The 18,724-nt window shown below is 43.1% G+C and overlaps 1 protein-coding gene across 2 annotated transcripts in view; it reads left to right on the top strand.

The window, feature by feature from the left end:
• The window catches only part of cfap20dc (CFAP20 domain containing), a 28,549-nt gene that overhangs the window by 7,731 nt on the left and 2,094 nt on the right, over positions 1-18,724 (top strand). Inside the window, exons 10-16 of one of the 2 annotated variants that reach the window (XM_019895710.1) lie at positions 171-290; positions 375-500; positions 3,803-4,128; positions 9,778-10,125; positions 11,207-11,446; positions 13,702-13,763; positions 18,531-18,625. In XM_019895710.1, coding sequence (XP_019751269.1) covers positions 171-290; positions 375-500; positions 3,803-4,128; positions 9,778-10,125; positions 11,207-11,446; positions 13,702-13,763; positions 18,531-18,625 — 1,317 coding nt within the window. The remainder of the gene's footprint in view (positions 1-170; positions 291-374; positions 501-3,802; positions 4,129-9,777; positions 10,126-11,206; positions 11,447-13,701; positions 13,764-18,530; positions 18,626-18,724) is intronic. The other variant, XM_019895711.1, reaches the window with a different exon arrangement.

Genomic DNA, 18,724 nt, shown 5'->3' with positions numbered 1-18,724 from the left:
TTTGGCCCCATTGATTGCCATTGTAGCAGAAAGCTCACTTGAGATCAAAATAAGTCGAATGAGTAAAACTCCTAATAAAGCTTTTGCTGTGAATTAAAACAAGACCCCGCGTTGTTGCTGTGCTCCGCGACTGGTTTATTTCACGGTCGACTGGCATTTATTGTACATAGGAGCACCCTCCAGCTTGCAGGCGCATCCTCCAAGAGGCAAAGTGCTCAACAAGCAAGCATCTGAGAGGCGAAAGTTACGAGTCCAAAGCGCAGTGTCGGAAAGGCTCCAAGCACTGCTGGGTACACCGCAAACGCTCGAATGCATGTTTGAAAGGACAAAACCACTTCTGCTTTTAAATGGTGCTTTTTTTTCTGCCACTGAAGAGCCTGCTCATGTTGGCCACAGCAGGAGAAATGAGACCCGAGAGAAATCCAGTCCTCCATCAAGTGGACTGGAGAGCAGACAAGAACCTTTGACCTCAAAAGAAACGACAGAGGTCCTAAAAGCAGGTGAGGCTCACATCTACTGGGAATGTTGAAGCAGCACGAGGGCACTTTCAGGCAGAATAATGGCTACTTTTCTTCTAATAATTCAAAAGACACGTCGAGTGAGCTGGCACCAGCGTCGCATTAAATCCAGGCTGCTGTAATTCTTTTCAAATTTCAGTTTGCTTGAAAATGTTGCCGGAATTTTAATGAGCCTCATTCTAGGTTGCATACATCACCGCTTTTGTTCCACCTTTTTCAATTTTGCATCACCCACGCCGAGGTCCTCGACTGCGGATTTTTTGGAGCCGAGCTATTCCTAGTCTTTCGTCACGCGCGCAACAAAAACAAGTGCATTTGGAAGGTCGTCGTGCGAGCGCTGGGAGAGGCACGCATGCTTACTGATGTTATTCTTCAAAGCCAAAATGCTTAACGCATATCTTCGGATTCATACACAGTTGCACAACAGAATGCGGCGCACATCAGGAAATGGTAATCGTACGTCCTTTTTCTCGGTTCACTAATAAAGACTGAGTGTTGCACACGCTGAGGATGTCCATTTGTGAATACATTGAGACAAGATCGGTATTTCAGAATTTTTTTGGTCAGATTATTATTTTTTGGGGTTTATTAGCCAAAGTAAAATGAGTGTGTTGGCTCAGTAGAGGTTGGAATCATTGAATCCTAGTGGTTAGCACAGAAGTTTGGGTTTCGAATATGAGCTGTGGCGCCCGGTGATCGAAGTGGTTACCACGTCTACCTCACATTGCAGAGGTACCGGGTTTGATTCCAGCTCCGGGCTTCCTGTGTGGAGTTTGCATGTTCTCCCCGTGCCTGCGTGGGTTTTCTCCGGGTATCCCGCTTTCCTCCCACATTCCAAAAACATGCACGGAACACTCTAAATTATCCCTAGGTGTGAATGTGAGCGCGGATGGTTGTTTGTCTCTGTGTGTACCCTGCGGTTGGCTGGTAACCGGTTCAGGGTGTCCCCCGCATACTGCCCGAAGACAGCTGGGATAGAATCTAGTACCCCCCCACGACCCTTGTGAGGATAAAGCAGATAGGAAAATGGATGCATGAATGGATGGATGTGAGCTGTGGCTATACAACAGGGGTAGGAAGCTCAGTTTCCTCGAGAGCCAAATCCTGACTGCTTTAGATCTCTCGCTCTCGCTCTCTCTCTCTCTCTACTTCAACACACCTGATTCTGACGATCAGCTCATCAGCAAGTGCTGTCGAGGCCCAAGACGATCATGAGCAATTAAATCAGGTTTGTTGGAGCAGGGAGGGAACTAAACCAGGCAGGATATGGCTGTCGAGGAAGTTCCCTAGCCCTGCTATACAACAACAGCAACAAATGCCTCCAACGTGACAGTGTCACTCTTGTGTCCTTTTACCTCCAACGTTATTTTCATAAATAGTGGTCAGGGCAGCTCATTCGCTCAGTGTTTATCACGGCTGCCTCACCGTTACGACGTGTGGGGTTGGAATCCGGGCGCCCTCCTTGCCGTGTGGAGTTTGCTTGTTCGCCCTGCGTGTTTGTGTGGGATTTCTCTGCACAGTAAATTTCGTAGAGTGTACATTTTACTCAACAGACTATACTGTACTTGGACGCAGTCAAGTGTAAAGTTTACGCTTGGAAGAGAGTCGACAATTCAGAGTAAATGTTACTCAATATGTACTCTGTGGGTGGAAGAATAGCGTTTAATGATCATTTTGAGGAGTCGATGAAACTTGAAAGTCCCGTTAAAGTGAAAGTTAATGACTTGTAAATTTGACACAGCACAGAAAAGCGTTTTGCTGACATCTTTGCCACATTTCAATAAATAAAAAAAAAGTAAGCAATTACACAGTAAACCAATAAATTTACAGTGTGACTGTTTTTTCCTCTGAGTTGAAATAAAAATTTTACAGTACATTAGACCGGCAGTAGATTTTCAGAATGAATCAAAATCTCTTCACTCAAAATTCATGAGGCTCTCATCGCTGTAAAATGTTGTTGACTAACTTATGTTCTCATAAAATAAAAGTTGATTTCAATCATTTGGAGTACAATTTCATCCACGACTTTGAGAGAAAAAAAAATGACGCTGAAGATCTTACTCTCTTCCTAGTACAAATCTTACTCTGTTTAGACTGGGAACAAATTGAGTAATTTTCAGAGTAAAATTTGCTGTGTGCATACTCCCACATTGCCAAAACATGCATGTTCAATAGATTCATTGTTGAAGACTCTTCATCGCAGGTGTCAAACTCAAGGCGCGGGGGCTAGATCCGGCCCGCCACCTCATTTTATGTGGCCCGCAAAACCAAATCAAACATGTCAACTTCCATAATGCTAGCTAAAATCTGTAGCAACATTTAAAATTATCTTCTGTAATAAATAAGAACAATATAATAAGCATTTTCTTGTGACCAAACCCGTCATGACAGTAACTTTAACAAAAATGGCGTAAACCGTTATTCTTCTTCATATGGTTTCAGTCACGGTAACTAAAATATGGCCCAGGACAAAAATTAGTTTGACACCCCTGCTCTAAATTATCCATACATGTGAATCTAAATAAATGGTAGTCCGGGGTGTACCCCACCCCTCAACCCACCTGACCCGAATGAGCACAAGTGCTACAGAAAATGCCTAGATGGAGTTAATTAAAAATTTAAAAAATGCCAAGAAAGGATTATTCACTTCACATTATTCACTTCCATCAGTAGTTTTTGATAGGATGTGATAATATTGCAGTCCTCACTGAATTTATTTCTTCGGCAGCAGCATCTTTCATTAGCCGCGCACGCTATTTTGAAAGGAAGCACAATTTCCAGTCTATAGCCGTTCCGCCGGAGCTGCGAGTTCCTTTGGCCAATCGTGCTCACAGTAGTTAGTTCATTAATGGTAATGTGGCACGTTAAATAAAAGTCAGAGTGACATCTCCCGGGTCCAGGGATTGCCACACAGTGGGCAATTAGAGGAAGCGATTATACTGACGAGAGGTTGAAACGTGCTTGCTCATTCATATCGAGAGGTGCCCCCATGTTTGAGCTCAGGCCCGCTGTGGAGTTTGAGTGCCGAGCGTCTCTCATGTGCACACATGAATGCTTGCAGCTTTTTCTTAAGGTTGGACTTAATTAAATAATACGCTCCCATTTTTCTCAGTCGAGTTAGCGGAGTGAAGACTATGCGTTCCAATAGATTGAATCCTCTATTCTAGACCCTGTGAGTCTTATAACATTTCTATACCTCCTTCATTTTTTTCATTTATTTATTTCTTTTTTTAGATTTAAATATTTCAATCTTTTCTCTCTTGTCTAATCATCTTCTCTTCTAGACGAAAGCAGTTTGAATTCAGCGGGCACAAGTTCCATATCGCCTCCGCCCACACCGGCAGAGCCTCTCCCCGGCTCGACCCAGCCCGCTTCCTCTCCTGACCCGCAGGTCCGGAGCTGCTGGGAGAGTAATGACGATGAGCCCGAGCTGCGGCTCACTCTGCAGGAGGAGGTGTTCACTTTCGCATCCCCGCCCCACTCACCCAAAGGAGGCCAAGGCCGAGGTGAGCGGAAGACGGAGATGAGAGGCGATCAGGTTCAAAGCCCAAATGGGACACGCGGTGAAGCCCAGCCCGAAGATGATTTCATTGGCAGTGAAAGTGATGAGGTACGCTCACTCTGGGGAGGAGGGGGGAGTATGGGGGGGACACAAAGGCACCCTCTTCAGTTAGATACATTGCTTACTATCGCTTTGACATAAATGACCAGCTGCCTTGAGCCGCACGATTTGTAGCGTGGCGTTTTTATTTTAGTGGCGTAACAATGTGCAATGGAACGTCCAAAGTCAAACACAAATCCCTTCCACGATGCTGGTTGACTCCCTAATTCTCATTTCAAAATGTGCATGTTTCTCGGACCATAAAGCGCACCGGATTGTTAGGCGCAATATCAATGAGCGGCTCTATTTTCATACATTTTCATACATCGGGCGCACCGGATTACAGGCCGCACTGTCGATTTTTGATCATATTGCAAGATGGCCAAGAATTTGGTGCCTGTTTACCTTTCAGGCAGAGATTCTGTGTCGACTTGTTTTGGAGGTGACTTATCCCAGTTGCCCTAAGAGTGTAATATTTACGAATACTTCCAAAAAATTGTGGGCATAGTATTCATGGGTGTGTGTTACTCTCAAGGAATTGCTGTAGTTTAATTGGCAGCGGTGCCGTTGTTTCAGACTTTTTTTTTTCTTTTTTTACTTGAAACAAACGCGAAATAGTGACAGTGAACTTATCTCATCTCTCATCACAACAACGGGCTTTTTATTAAAAATAACAACAACAAAAAACACATTTCAAACATTTTTAAGAGGGTTCAGTGTATTTATGGTATTTCAATTAGGGTTTAATAATTCATCGAATTCAATCTGGCATCGTATTGTATAGTCAGAATGTAATTCACGGGAAAAAACAAAACTGCTTCATTTAGGTCGGTCAGCAGGGCTTAATTTGCATAGATAATAAATTTCTTTATATACTGTCTAGATTCAGGTTCAGTGTTTTAGTGTAGTCCACGTGGTTACATATTTTTTTCATGAAACATGAAAAGCTGACTTGACAGACAGATTTGTTGGCATTACAATTGTCATCTGAATTCTGACGGTATGCTTACGCCACACTTGTTCAAAAGAACTTTGTCAAGTTTTCCTAGTGAACACTGAAAAGGCCAAGTCAAAGTGTTTAGTCAGTAAACACCTTTTCATGTTTCCTTCGCCTTTATTTTAGCGTAGGGTTTACCTATCAGACCGAAACACATTTTTTAATCATAAATCTGATCGTGATTGATGACAGATTAATTTATTGTGTGTGTCTATGACAAAAAATTCTTGGGATGAGGACCTTCAAAAAAAGTATCCCATATTGAAACGCAATCGTGATAGTCAGAGGTGAAAAAAAAAAATGCTATGTTATTTTTCAAAATCGTTCAACCCTAATTTCCATTCATTTCAATGATGAAAAAAGATTTGAGATATGAGTTTTCTGACTTACGAGCAAGGTCACAGAGTGGAATAAACTCATATCTCAAGGCACCACTTTCATGACCTGGGAAGTTTTACAGAGATCATGGCAGCTATGCTTGCGTCGTAGCAACAACTGAAGTCTTGCGCAACACCACACATGACGAAGGCTGGACATTTTGTTTGCCTTTTGAGTGATAGTTTTCCCGAATGTTTTTGGTGGAACTCCCAAATTCTTTCGCTTTGGAAGTTCCTCTATCATGCTACGCTTCGATGTCAAGTGACAGCTCCCGCAGCGCACACATTTTGGTGTCAATGTCACAATGCACATTAACTCTCGGTGCGCTTTTTCTCACACTGCACATTTCCCAGTCGGAACTATACTTAAATTTAAAATGTCAACGAGGTTATTGCAATCAGATAATGTATGAATGGTTCCGAAATTTATGGAGTCATTTTCTTTATGCTGAGCAAGGAAATTGAGTTTAAAGCCCGCCGTCTTCAAAGAAATGCTAATTGCTTTTACTTATTCAAAACTCACTAATAAGTCTTATAATTCCAATTTAATGGCAACTGATTTCCAACTGGCTTCCACTCATTACGTTGTGGAGTGTGAAAGCAAATGAAGAATGTTTTAACTTCCTTCCACGTTGCTCTGCACGCATGGCGCCATGTTCATTTGCGCCTCTCAAACCTAATATTACAGCATAATGACAAAAGCGATCACGTGTTGGGATGAAGAAGAATGGCTTGTTTGGCACTTAACAGCATTAACCAACTGCTTTGTGGAGGGGGATCTCTTTTGTAAATATTGCATGGCGTTTGAGTTCTTATTCTTAATTTGGAACAAACCAAAACTTCTTAATAAATATAAATAATATTTATGAAGGTGTACAATTAGTTTGGTGGCACTAAACCAGCCTTGGCCGCACTTACCGGGAACCACACTTGTGGGTTGTTTTTTTTTTTGTGTGTTTTCTAATCAACTTAAGCCAAATAGTACGTCTAGCAAATCAGTAACTGTGCCATGCTCAAGGATTTCCTTTGATAGAGACAATACCCCAAAACATCAAAACCTTGGCATCTAATATCAGCTTTTTAAAACGAAAGCTACTTGTATATTCATGCGCAGGCCACAACATCTCAACAATTCGATAAAAATCCACTACACGAGTTGAAGGAGAATGTGGGCACTCTTATAAACTCATAAATTGCTGAGAAACTTGTTGTTCATTGTGACATCAACGCTTTTCAATTCATTAATACACAGTTTTATATATATCCAGTGCAACACTTTTTAACAATAAGATACTGCCACACTAGAAAATAGCACAACGTGACAAAAGGACATATTCCGATAAAGTAATATTGAATAAAAATGTATACATTCATAAGGTGCAAACAGTAGATCACCCTTGCTTTGTCCTACCAATTGGCAGCAAGTGCCATGCGGGCTCCCTCTACTGGTAGACGAAAGAATCACTCAGCACAGTCCGGTTATATTCACCGTGACTTTTTAACATTTGCATTGAATCATTCAGAACTTTTTGTTCATAAAATGTTTTGATTTAAATCATTATTAGAGCTCCGTTTTTTGTTTTTTTTAAACTATATACAGAATAACATCGGTGGTTGTAAAACCAGTTTGCAACACATGACTTAATCATTGCAATCCAAAGAGCTTTCCTTGATATTGAGCCGCCAACACGGTGGAGAAAAGCACACACGATTTATCTTACACACCGGCTTGATTTAGATTTTCACTCATTTCTGACAGCTTGCTCATTTCTTCACTCATCTTTCAAGGTGTTGCGTCAGGTTCATGGAATTCTTTTGAACCATTTTGTTTTTAAACACAGAGAAATATTAAAAGCACTGATTGTTTTTTTTCTTGTGATCTCAGGAGCTATACCGCGGTTGTACATAAAACACCCGTATGGTTTGACTCAAATGCAATTGTGGAAAAGAAGAAAAAAAAAAATCTGAACAATAGCGCATGTTAATACGCCTTCAACATCGTAACAGACTGCAAAGCAATCTGGCCACAATAATACTCATTAATAGTTGTTTACTCGCTTGCAGTTGAAGTCGAATGATGAAGGATCGAAAGGAGGAGAAAGCAATGAACATATGGCGCTGATAAGCTTAAGCCTCAAAGGGCTTATCATAACCTTTCACCTCAGAATAAAGCTCGCCGCAAATGGAGCCAGCCGAGAGAAGAAATGGAGACAAGGCAGTCTCTTCGTGCTCAGGGAGCTTTGTGTTTGTTTCCCGAGAAGTAACGACCGCATTTCCCGACTTTATGTCTCCAGATTCGCTTCTTGCGATTCTCACTTTTTTTTTTTTCCTCTCCCACTCAAAACTGGCACAAACCAGTCTGGGGGGATGCTGCTTATTACAGTGTCTTCTTAAGATTTCAGTGGAATGGCCCGTCTGTCAAGAGCACGGCGCCATTATGCTTCATCTATTAGTCAGTGTGAGAAACTGTACGTACTCAAGTGCTGATCTCGGCACTTTTGCAGAATAATCACTTGCGCCGTCTTCACTTAAAAGTATGTGCTTTTATACTCACACGAAGACCAACCTGCCACACAATTACGAGCACTAAGACCAGAGGTGTCAAACTCATTTTAGTCGCGGGCCAATTTGGAGTTACATCTTCCCTCTGAGGGCCGTTCTGACAGTGAAACCACAAAATTATTACTTGTAGACAACAAATGAATAGATTACTAGTTTTGAAATCAGTCAAGTCAATTATAATAGTTTGTTTCATTTTTGTTCAAGTGAGTGTAAACTGGGTAACAAAATTCTTGCGAAATCTCAACGTTATTTATTACACATGACAATTTCACATTTCGGTACCGATTTTAGAAAGTTGGCACACGTGATTTGCTTTCGCGGGCCACATAAAATGACCCGGCGGGCCGGATCTGGCCCCTGGGCCTTGAGTTTGACACCAGTGACTTAGACAATCCAATGAGCTCCATAACGAGATCTGTATCAACAATCATGCTTTCGCCAAACGGTAATGCTCAATTTTGATTAACAAATTCAAAGGCATCCATCCATTTTCTGATCCGCTTTATCCTCACAAGGGTCACGGGGGGTGCTGGAGCCTATCCCAGCCGTCTTCGTGCAGTAGGCGGGGGACACCCTGAACCGGTTGCCAGCCAATCGCAGGGCACAGAGAGAAGAATAACCATCCGCCCTTATACTCTCACGTAGGGACAATTTAGAGTGTTCAATCAGCCTGCCATGCATGTTTTTGGAATGTGGGAGGAAACCGGAGCACCCGGAGAAAACCCACGCAGACACGGTGAGAACATGCACACTCCCCACAGGAAAGCCGTAGCCGGGATCGAACCCACACCCTCTGCACTGTGAGGTCGACGCGCTAATCAGTCGACCACCGGGCCGCCCTCAATCAAAACAGTAGCATTGTTTGCCTCGAAAAGGCAGATTTTTTTGGGTTCTCATAACTGTATTTTTTTTTTTTTTTTTTGGTTGCAATGTTGTGATTGGTAATTTTCTGCAATTGTCTACAGTTTAACCAGCTGCACTTCGCTCTATGTTGCTGGGAGGTTCTAATCAGAGTCAACAAAGTCAGTTTATGCGTCAGTGGGGTCTCTGCGGTATCTCATTTCTATGCATATGACTCAGACATCAAGTATTGGTTTTTCATGTACAGCACAACCCTAAAAAAAAAAAAGAATACTACAGCATAGAAATGTACCCGTGATGATTAAAAGGAAACATGCTCTGATCACATCTTTTTTTTCAGTGTAAAAAATAAGCACAGTGCTGCTCACTAAGTCAACATTGCCAATAAAAGGTCGAAATCCACACTGTGAATCTAGTTGTGCTTAGTCTTAATGACAAGTGACTCACCTCAGGCGCAAGTTGTCGCCCGCAACGTCCTGTAATGGATTGTGTTTGGCATCAGTGTTGTTGTATGTTGTATGATGGCAGCTATATTCATGTTTGAAGAACCGTGAACATTTTCCGCCCCCCCCTTGGCTCAGCCTACAGCTTTGTCTATTTACTTATACGCCACTGTGTTAAATAAAAACCAACCGCAGTCGATGTGCATTCGTTACGCGAGGAAGAAATGTTCTTCCAATCTGAACCCGTCAATGTATTCTATGCTTCACGCTCACAAAATCCGGTCTGTGTTGTGTCCAAAGTCAGCTCTAATAGACTCCAGCTCACCAGTGACCTTGAACACGATAAACGGCAGAACATGGATGGATGGTTTAACTTGAGCACCAATTTTTATGAACCTAATTTCTGTTCTTCTAAAAGGAAAAGAGCTATTCTGCATTCCCACATCGAACATTACCGGCCGACTGTACTCCTGACATTTCCCAATGTCTTGATCCAAATTTGGAACCGGAGGTTCAGCCTGAGGATCAAAACACTGAGCAAACAACATCAGTGGAAGATTTTCGTCCAGCTGCCAGTGAAATGCGCCTGCCGTCCGCAAACGATTGGATGGCTTCCGGACACTGTCATTCAACGTTTGGTACCAGACAAGATGAGAGGTGTGGCTCAGGTGAAGCAGAAGGAAGAAACCGGGCTGTGGATTGGAGCAACAGCGCATCACTGTCAAGGAGTCGTCTTCAAGAAGTCTCACCGGATGACCCGTTCAAGGTAAGGTCCGCCTGAAGCGTCAGCGCTCATCCAAACAGTTTAAATGCGGTTGACAAAAGACCCACCTTGACACAAAGACGGCAACGGAGATATTGTTACACATTTACAAGTGAGGGTTTTTTTTTTTTTCACTCCCGCCTCACTTTAATTTGGAGCCCTGGAAATTGTGTTCCATTGCGAAGCATAAATTGAACTCACCGTGCGGATAAAATCAACGGCCTGATAGTCAAATGAACGGTGTTTCAATATTTTACATTCCATTCCAAACAGGATGTTCGCGGGGTTAGCTGATAATACGCTACAAAGCATGAAACGCAATATATCCCACCCACCCCCTCTTTTTTTTCCCCCCATTGCAAGTTTAGCCTGATCCTCTGAATTCATATTGGCACATTATTTGGGCTTACAGTGAGGAGAGTGGTTATGGAAAGACAAAAGAAGCGAAAGCTTGCAAAGGCAACGAGGGTAGGGATCATGTGTTGATTTTATTTTAAGGATTGTCAAGTCATGAAGAAAAGGGATCAGACTATATGGTGTGATCACGAGCTGGAGGCAGGAATCCAAGATATCAGCATAGTCAGCTCGAGTGACGGCGAGGCCCTGAAGGGAGATGTGTTTCATGGCTGTTTTCTTCCCGGAGTTTACACAACGGCGTCGCGACACGTCCTCGCATCCCTCGTTGTGGCTGTGGCGCCTGACTGCTGATTTGTGGCAGCTCCTGACAGGCAGCATGCAGTGACGCCTTTGACTGAAAGGCTGTCATCGAAATATGACGTGTTTGAATTTCGTTCTCCCCGGGCCTCGGTTCATTATTTATGAGAATTAATTCACCGACTCACCACTCACACCGGGGCAAAGCCGGGCTCATTTTTTGCACCGCTCTCTCAAATGAGTAGATGGCCTTATGAAAAGAAAACATTTTGCCTTTGATATTTTGAGTATTTGTAGTCTGCTGTTGCGAGAGATCCACACAACATTGGAGGCTTTGCGGAATTAGGTTGGCAGAATGCAAAGCCGTTTCATTTTGGACGGAGTCAGTCTGCATGAGTGATTTGTTTTTTGGGGGGAAATTATTTCAAAGGAAGAAGACGACACAATCCAGCCCGGTGACCGTGGTGATTGGCACTCAAACCCAGCCAACAGTCTGCAATTGCGCGGGGGGGATGATGCCGAGCTCCAGATGCTTGCCAGTCTGCAAAGGGAGCGGGAGGAAGAAGACGAGCGCAAAGCCTCGGGCCTCAGTGCATCTCAGATCCACCAGTGTAACGTCAGCATGAGCCTGAGCAGTGAGGACACGTCTACCTGGACGCACACCTCCGTGGTTTGTACAAGATTCGACTTCAGCTACTTTCATCCGAGGCAGCATTGTGCACATGTGCGCTTACCGTCGGTAATGACGACTACACTGACCCTCTCGTTCCCATCTGGAATAATTTCACTGACCGCGGCTGACCCGCACGCTTGCTCATTTCCATTTCAAGCTCCTCATCCGCGGTTACGGCAAAGTACGAACGCGCCTCTTTTCCTGGTGTGTTTCCTGCATTACAAAAGATTATGGAGATGGGAACGCATTAATTGGGCTCTTACCCCTTTAAAAGATACACTGGCTGAATAGCCGGCATTTCCCCACACGGCTCGAAATTATTTAGGTCATTTGAAATGATCCCCGATGGTCTTTTTAGAATTCAAAGATGGTATAGAGGCCCTTGAAGGTCATTTGGATCTATTGTCGATTAGCATAAGCACATTGCACTTAGGAAGGAAGAGTGCAGCCCCGTCGAGTCCCAAATGGCTCGTCTGTATGATCCCCAGTGAATGTGGTCATTACAAATGCTAATTTTATGAGCCCGTTACCATTTCGAGACATACCGCAGGTATCTCGATCGTGATTTAGATCCAGGTAGAGCATATCGCATAGCTGTATTAGCACTGGGATTGACCCTGTTTCGAGATTCAACCTATTAAATGTGTCGGGGGCGTAGGGGGGGGGGGCTGTTTTCCATGCGAACCAGATATGACTTTGACTGCCATGTTGTTGGAATCACCATCTTCCAGACAACAGTGAAGCGTGCCGTTCCATAACTTGGTGAAGACAATATACAGGTGTCACTCCTTAAGTAAATATGTTCGGCAATAGTAATGTCCTCATTTGCAACCCTGGAGGTGCACCCGGTACTACAGGCATACACGCGAGAGCAAATGCTCAAGGTCCAATTTTAGATGCAGGCTTGACTTATATCCACAAGGCTGAGCTCACTCATGGCGCTTCCTAACACAAGGGCAGGAAGCAATATGCTCCTCCACGTTGTGGAAATCACTGATAGAATGAATAAGATGTAGAAGCAGATGGCAATTTAAAAAAAAAAATGACGGGACCGACATGGAGCTGCACGTTTGGCTTCAATTGAAGACGGCAAAAAATATGATTGATTTCTTCTCATGGCACAGCATAAACACAAAATATCAAATGTCGGCATTGCTGTATGTCAGTCCGAGTAACGCATGCAGAAAATGTTGCACGTAAAAAAAAAATCGATAACATTTCTGGTAATAAATGACAATAGAGGTTTTCTTGTAATACATATCAAGTGTCACGCCGTTGTATCGTCAATCCATCTATTTTCTGATCCGCTTTATCCTCACAAGGGTCGCGGGCGTCCTGGAGCCTATCTCAGCTGTCTTTGGGCAGTAGGCGGGGGACACCCTGAACCGGTTGCCAGCCAATCGCAGGGCACACATAGACGGACAACCATCCGCCCTCATACTCTCACGTAGTGACAATTTCGAGTGTTCCATTCGCCCGCCATGCATGTTTTTAGAATGTGGGAGGAAATCGGAGTACCCGAAGAAAACCCACGCAGGCACCTCTGCACTGTAAAGCGGACGTGCTAACCAGTTTTTTTTTTGAAGCCCTTTTCCAAAAAAGACCTTCTCAAGGTAGCTCTTTGAAACAAACCATCTGGCGTGTCAGATTACCCTTATCCTCCCTAAAAGAATTCTCTCCATGCATCCCGTTTACACGGCACTCGTCTTCATCAGTACGTAATTCCGGCAGAATTCCACAGGGTACCGTTTTAGAAGAGTACACACACTTAAATCAGGCACCAGTGCACCCCGAGAACTTAAATGGACTCAAGCGTTGTGAGGACTCCGACCTCAGTATGACTACTTTTACATCACATTTGTGCAATATAAGCGCTTTTACACAGCCACGCGGCTTAAATAGCCTACTGGGGTAATGATATTCTCCTTTGCTTGGCCAAGATGCAGAAGGGAATGTGTTATTGTCTCTTGTAGGGGATGAGTGTGCCTGATACTGGAATAGAACATATTTTTTTTTTTTTTTTTTACTATCCACATCAAAATTTCCCACCCTTGTTGAGTGTCTCCATTTGTCTCATCTGCAGTACAGGATGGAATCTCGCGCACGAAGATTGCGTTGCATCCATTTGCAAGCTGACTATAAATATACGAGTATGAGAATATTTGGGCCCCAGCACCCCCGATAACTTTCATTTTAAGTATGATTTTGGGGGTGGGGAGAATTTTAAAGACCTTGTTTTCTTTGTGATCCAGCCAGAGAATCAGGGTCACCATTACCAGAAGGAAATGAACGCACTTCGCTGCTCAAATCCCAGGTAAGCAAGCTCTAAACATGTAATGAGGTACTACTGACATGACTGTAAAGAGGTATTCTAGTGTAACGTATGTACTCATGGCATAATTGTCTATTGATGTTCATATTTTTGTTTGTTAAAAGACACACCTTCGAATTTGACACTTTCATGACATCTATCAATGACGTGCCAATTCCCACTTCTATAACAAATGAACTTGTTTAAAAAAAACTTGCTTAAAAAAGAAAAAAAAAAGGCACGTTTGGTTTCCGAATGTATAAAAAGCCGTATCTACTTGAGAAACAATATGGCAGAGAAAATTACAATTCACGCAGATAAATCGATTTCCCTGCCTTGATGGGGTCTGCCTTTGTGTTTCATTGCATCCACATGAAACAATGAAATGAAACACATGATAACCGACTGCAGAATTAAGGCTAAATGTCAGCTGTCAGATGCAGACGGGGGCCTCATCTCCCTCACAGATGAGTGCAAATAAATGCCTTTTGTGTTTGTTTTCTTCTCCCTTAACTGCTGTTTGTCTTTTTTTTTTCTTCCCTACAAGTGCACATTATTTTCCTTCCATTTTCTTTCGTGCCTGTCAGACCACACCGCTGGCGGCTATAATGCCATTTAAATAATGATGGAAATCAAATTCTGCTCGGCAGAGTTCGACAAAATCCAAAAAGTTTGAGTTGCACTCGCTGTATAAGGCTAGAACTTGATTTGCAGGGATATGGACACATTTCACCTCGATTAGGTTTGCGCAGTTTCAAGCCAAACCCTAACCTGAACAAAATTTACTGACTGGAGGACAAAAGTGTGTCTGATGTACACTTGCGGCAAACCCAATGCCTTCAAGAATGAAATTCATTTATTTTGTGGTAGAACTGAAAAGGCAGGAGTGGAGTGGGTATTTTACTAAGTTATTTTTTTATATGCATTTTGGATGAAAAACACAACAAAAATCACATTTTCGACAGATATTTCAATTTTGATGTTCAAAAACCACGGGATCTAGCTTTTCATGGAGGTCAAAACAGACGTTACCCAAGTTTGTATTTGAACACAACATAGTCGCTTTACAGAGCACTTCAACTCATCATTAAAGTAAATATTTTTATGCAGAATACTCTGAAACCACAAATGCAAATATGAACTACAATACCTTCAAACCTGTGGTTCTCTTGCATAATGGAAGGGCCGCAAATTTTTTCAAGACGCCAATACAGTATGGTCTCACGACGAATGAAGTGTTAGCAGGGCGCCAGCCAAGGCAACGATTGTTGCATCGGTTACTATGCAACACACCGTGAGGGTCAACTTCAAAATAAAAGCAAAGCAAGTAACCCCGGAGTGTACAATGCCCTAGCTAACTATTTTTTTGAAGTTGGCCTTTGGAAGCAATCATTGTGACGGCTGGCGTAACTTTGAATTGAGGCTGGACTGAGCAGTTCTTTATGCATAACAGCTCGATGACAGACTTGAGCCGGAGCTGAGTTTCCAATTTCCAATGCTGATGCGCACCGGCGCACTGCTTATGCGCACCCCTGGTTAGAACATTTTCAGCAACATGAACACAAGACAGTAACACGTGTAAACTGAAATTACTCACTGGCATATATTCTTTGTCCTCTGCATAAAATGACTAATATTGCAGCAGCTTTCTGAGTCACTTAAAGTTGCTGTGAAACTTTTTGGTCATATGTTCATGAATCATGATGCACAAACTGTTTAATATTTTTCCCATTGAATATAGTTATATTACATTTTTCTTTTGGCATTTCCATTCATTTCAATAGAGAAGGATGATTTCAGATATGAGTGATTTTTCACACGCGCGTGTTCACGCAACAAATTAAACTCCTATCCCAAAGCAACAATGTAATATATTCAAGCAATCAAGGGATAGGCAAAGCTCTCCGTTTGTTCTGAGCTTCTGTTTCCACGCCAGTGCCCCACGAACAGTATAATTATACCCAGAAGATGTAGCAGAGCCTGTAAGGCCTGCCGAGTTGTGGCTCATCTACTCATAGCTGGGATCATGTTCTTCCTCAGGCCACAAATTACACTCGTTGAAATGGAATCACACGCTGGTTGCATTCCGTCCTTCCTTGACTGCTAAAAGATCTTCATGAATCAACAACCAGATCCACCAACCAATAAATAATCAGCCAATAGGTCTATTCTTAATTGCGAAGGCAGAGCGGATTGAATGGTGTTCACTGTAACCTTCATTAAAATTCAAGTGTGTTTGAGACATCTTCCTGAAAGAATAATTAACGTCCTTAGACTGAAGTACCTCTCGGAGAAGAGGAGACTAAATATTGATTTCAGACAAAGTCTTGTCCAGCAAGGCGCTCCAAGCTACCATTAATTCCACGCGTTACGGGTTAACAATGGCAGCAGATTAGGTGTAGAGCAAGAATGGATGGAAAGCTTGCTTCGTGCTTTTGTCCCTCATCCTATCTGGCCCGCATCACGAGCGTGTAGCATGTTACAAAAGAACACAAAGGGGTTGCATCATGGACAAATTCACCCTCCTCTACGGGAATACTTTTGATTTATTGATGAAAAGCAGTGCAATGATGTATGGGCTTACAGTTTTAGATGGTTTCCTCAGTATGTTTCCTTGCTTATTTGTCCCTGGGTTGTTTTGAATACCCAGTGGGGCTGGGGATTCTCCTCGCCGGATTGAATATTTGCTATTGACAAGTACCTCAAACACCTTCCAGTCTCGGCGTTGTTGTTTCTCTTTTACTTTGAAGCAGGCCTTGATTTACATATTGATGAAAAGCTTCCGTGGCTGGTTTTCCATTCCCTCTTCTTTTAGGTGTTGAATGCTGACACTGTGCTACTGTTGGGATCCGTCATGCGGGGTTTTTGGAGCGTCCTGCAAGGCATCCTCTCTGAGGAGAACAGTTTTTCAGACAGTTGAAATGCTTCTGTTGCCGTGTTTAGTGTTGCCAGAGATTTTTTTTTTTAATCCGTTCCTAAAATGCCTCTTCACATTCTCTTCTTGCGTCTGATTTTTTTTTTTTTTTTAAGTAATTGCCAGGGTGATAAAGAGAGTGGCCTTGATGTTGTTTCAGTTGGAAAGATTTGGAAGAGCTGAATGTCAATAATCTTTGCCAAGTCCCGCTGGACAATTTCAAGTCCAATTTTCAGTTTTGCTCGTGGAATCGGGCGATGACAGCGCTGAGTTCGACGTGGACGTATTCAGAGCATAATTACACGTATGCAGGGATGTATTCTCATTAGGTACCCAAATACAGTCACTTCGAGGGTTTGTCATCCCTTCAACTCAAGACCTAGGAACAATTGCTTCCTCCCCCGAGGATAAAGAACATACATAACACGTTCATTTAATTGTTAAATGACTGTTGCCTGTGTTCCAGTCAATAGAATAGCTTCTATTTTAGTTTATTAGTACTATTAAAATCCGTTCCCGATCTTTTTTTTTTAACTGCACACTCCCCCTTTAAAAATAATTCATTAGTATGGCACAGCATAGGCTAAAAATCTCCATAAATTACTATTTTGTGTGATAGTCGTTTTTTGTTTTTGTTTTTTTAACTACGGCGCCATCTGCTGGATCTGTTGGGGGTCAATGTCATGCTAGGCCCCGATGCAAGCAGACCGTGATAAGGAAAATTGATTAGCCTATATATTTCCAGCATACAAACCCAAGCATGGCATTTACACCATCAAATTTCAAATCAGCCATTGATCGAGGTAATAATTTGATTGGCAACAATAGCGTTATTATTGGAGCCAGAGTTCTCAGTAGCGTATGACAAAGCATCGCGAGCGATGTTATTTTCTTTGTGCATTCTCGGAGCATTGAATTGATCGCAACAAGAATGTTCTGACCCTGGGAATGACATGATCTGGATGAATGAGAATCATTTCAGGCACTTTTTTTTTCCAAGGCATTTGTCATGCGGTAAAGACATGTACAGAAATGAACACAGTGTTTCAGTAATGTCAATCCAAGCATCATTATCTACTGCTACAGCTCTTGTATTAAATCTCATTAGATTGGTAAACTGAGACCGGCAAGTTAAGATCTGGTGTCAATAAGTTGTTGTACTTGCCCCCCCCCCCAACCCCCTGCCCGACCCCCATCCTATTTTAAGTTTCTGCGAACAAGCCTTAGATCAAAATGAGTGGCACCACCCATCCTCGCTGTTGTTGCTGATGTGATGGATGTTTGATTTGCCCGCAGCCAGATGAATATTAAAACATACAGAGGTTATCGTTTCCTCATTAAAGATGCTATGATGTGCTTTTATGAGATGCTTTGTCCAGAGGCAAAAGATGTAAATGGGTGATTATGCAACTGATGTGAATTATGTTTCAAAAGATTAATCTCTGCCGCGCTGCCAAGTCACATTTCCTCCGGAGACGCGTCGTGTTGAAACACTGCGCAGTGACTTATGTATAATTGAAACCTGGGAGAGTTCGCTCGCGTGGAGAAAGAACTCGCAGAAGACGGGCAAGGTTGAGAGGAGCTATCTGGGTCAGAATGTTGTCAGCTTAAAGTCGCAGTGCCAGCCGGGACGGAACAAATGATAGTTGGGCGAACGCGGCGGCTGGCGAGGCCAAGCGTTGAGGGGGCTCCCAAGGACAGTGGACCACTGCTTAGGCCTGGGACAGTGCACGATGATGGGGATTTCATTGTTAACATGTCAAAGAGGCAATTCGGATCTGACGGGCGCTGCGGTGGGATGACGAGCGTAATGGCACGTGTTGTCATGGCTGTGATCCTTTATGGTCTTTTCCCAGGGACTGGATGGATGTGCTCAGCCCCCGCGTTCTGCCTCCGAGCAACAAGGGAAGGTCAGAGAACACAAGTAACCATCGTGAGGCTCTAATCAGAGGTACAGTAAACCTGAAAGTTGGTCGTTCCCCACTCGTCACTTCTTTATGTCTGTCGAGGTCAAGGGAGACGACGCATCCTACATGCCCCCGTCACGTTA

Source organism: Hippocampus comes, unplaced genomic scaffold (genome assembly GCF_001891065.2).
Source record: "Hippocampus comes isolate QL1 unplaced genomic scaffold, H_comes_QL1_v1.1 scaffold420, whole genome shotgun sequence".
Lineage (NCBI taxonomy): Eukaryota > Metazoa > Chordata > Actinopteri > Syngnathiformes > Syngnathidae > Hippocampus > Hippocampus comes.
This window is presented reverse-complemented; position numbering and strand designations above follow the sequence as displayed.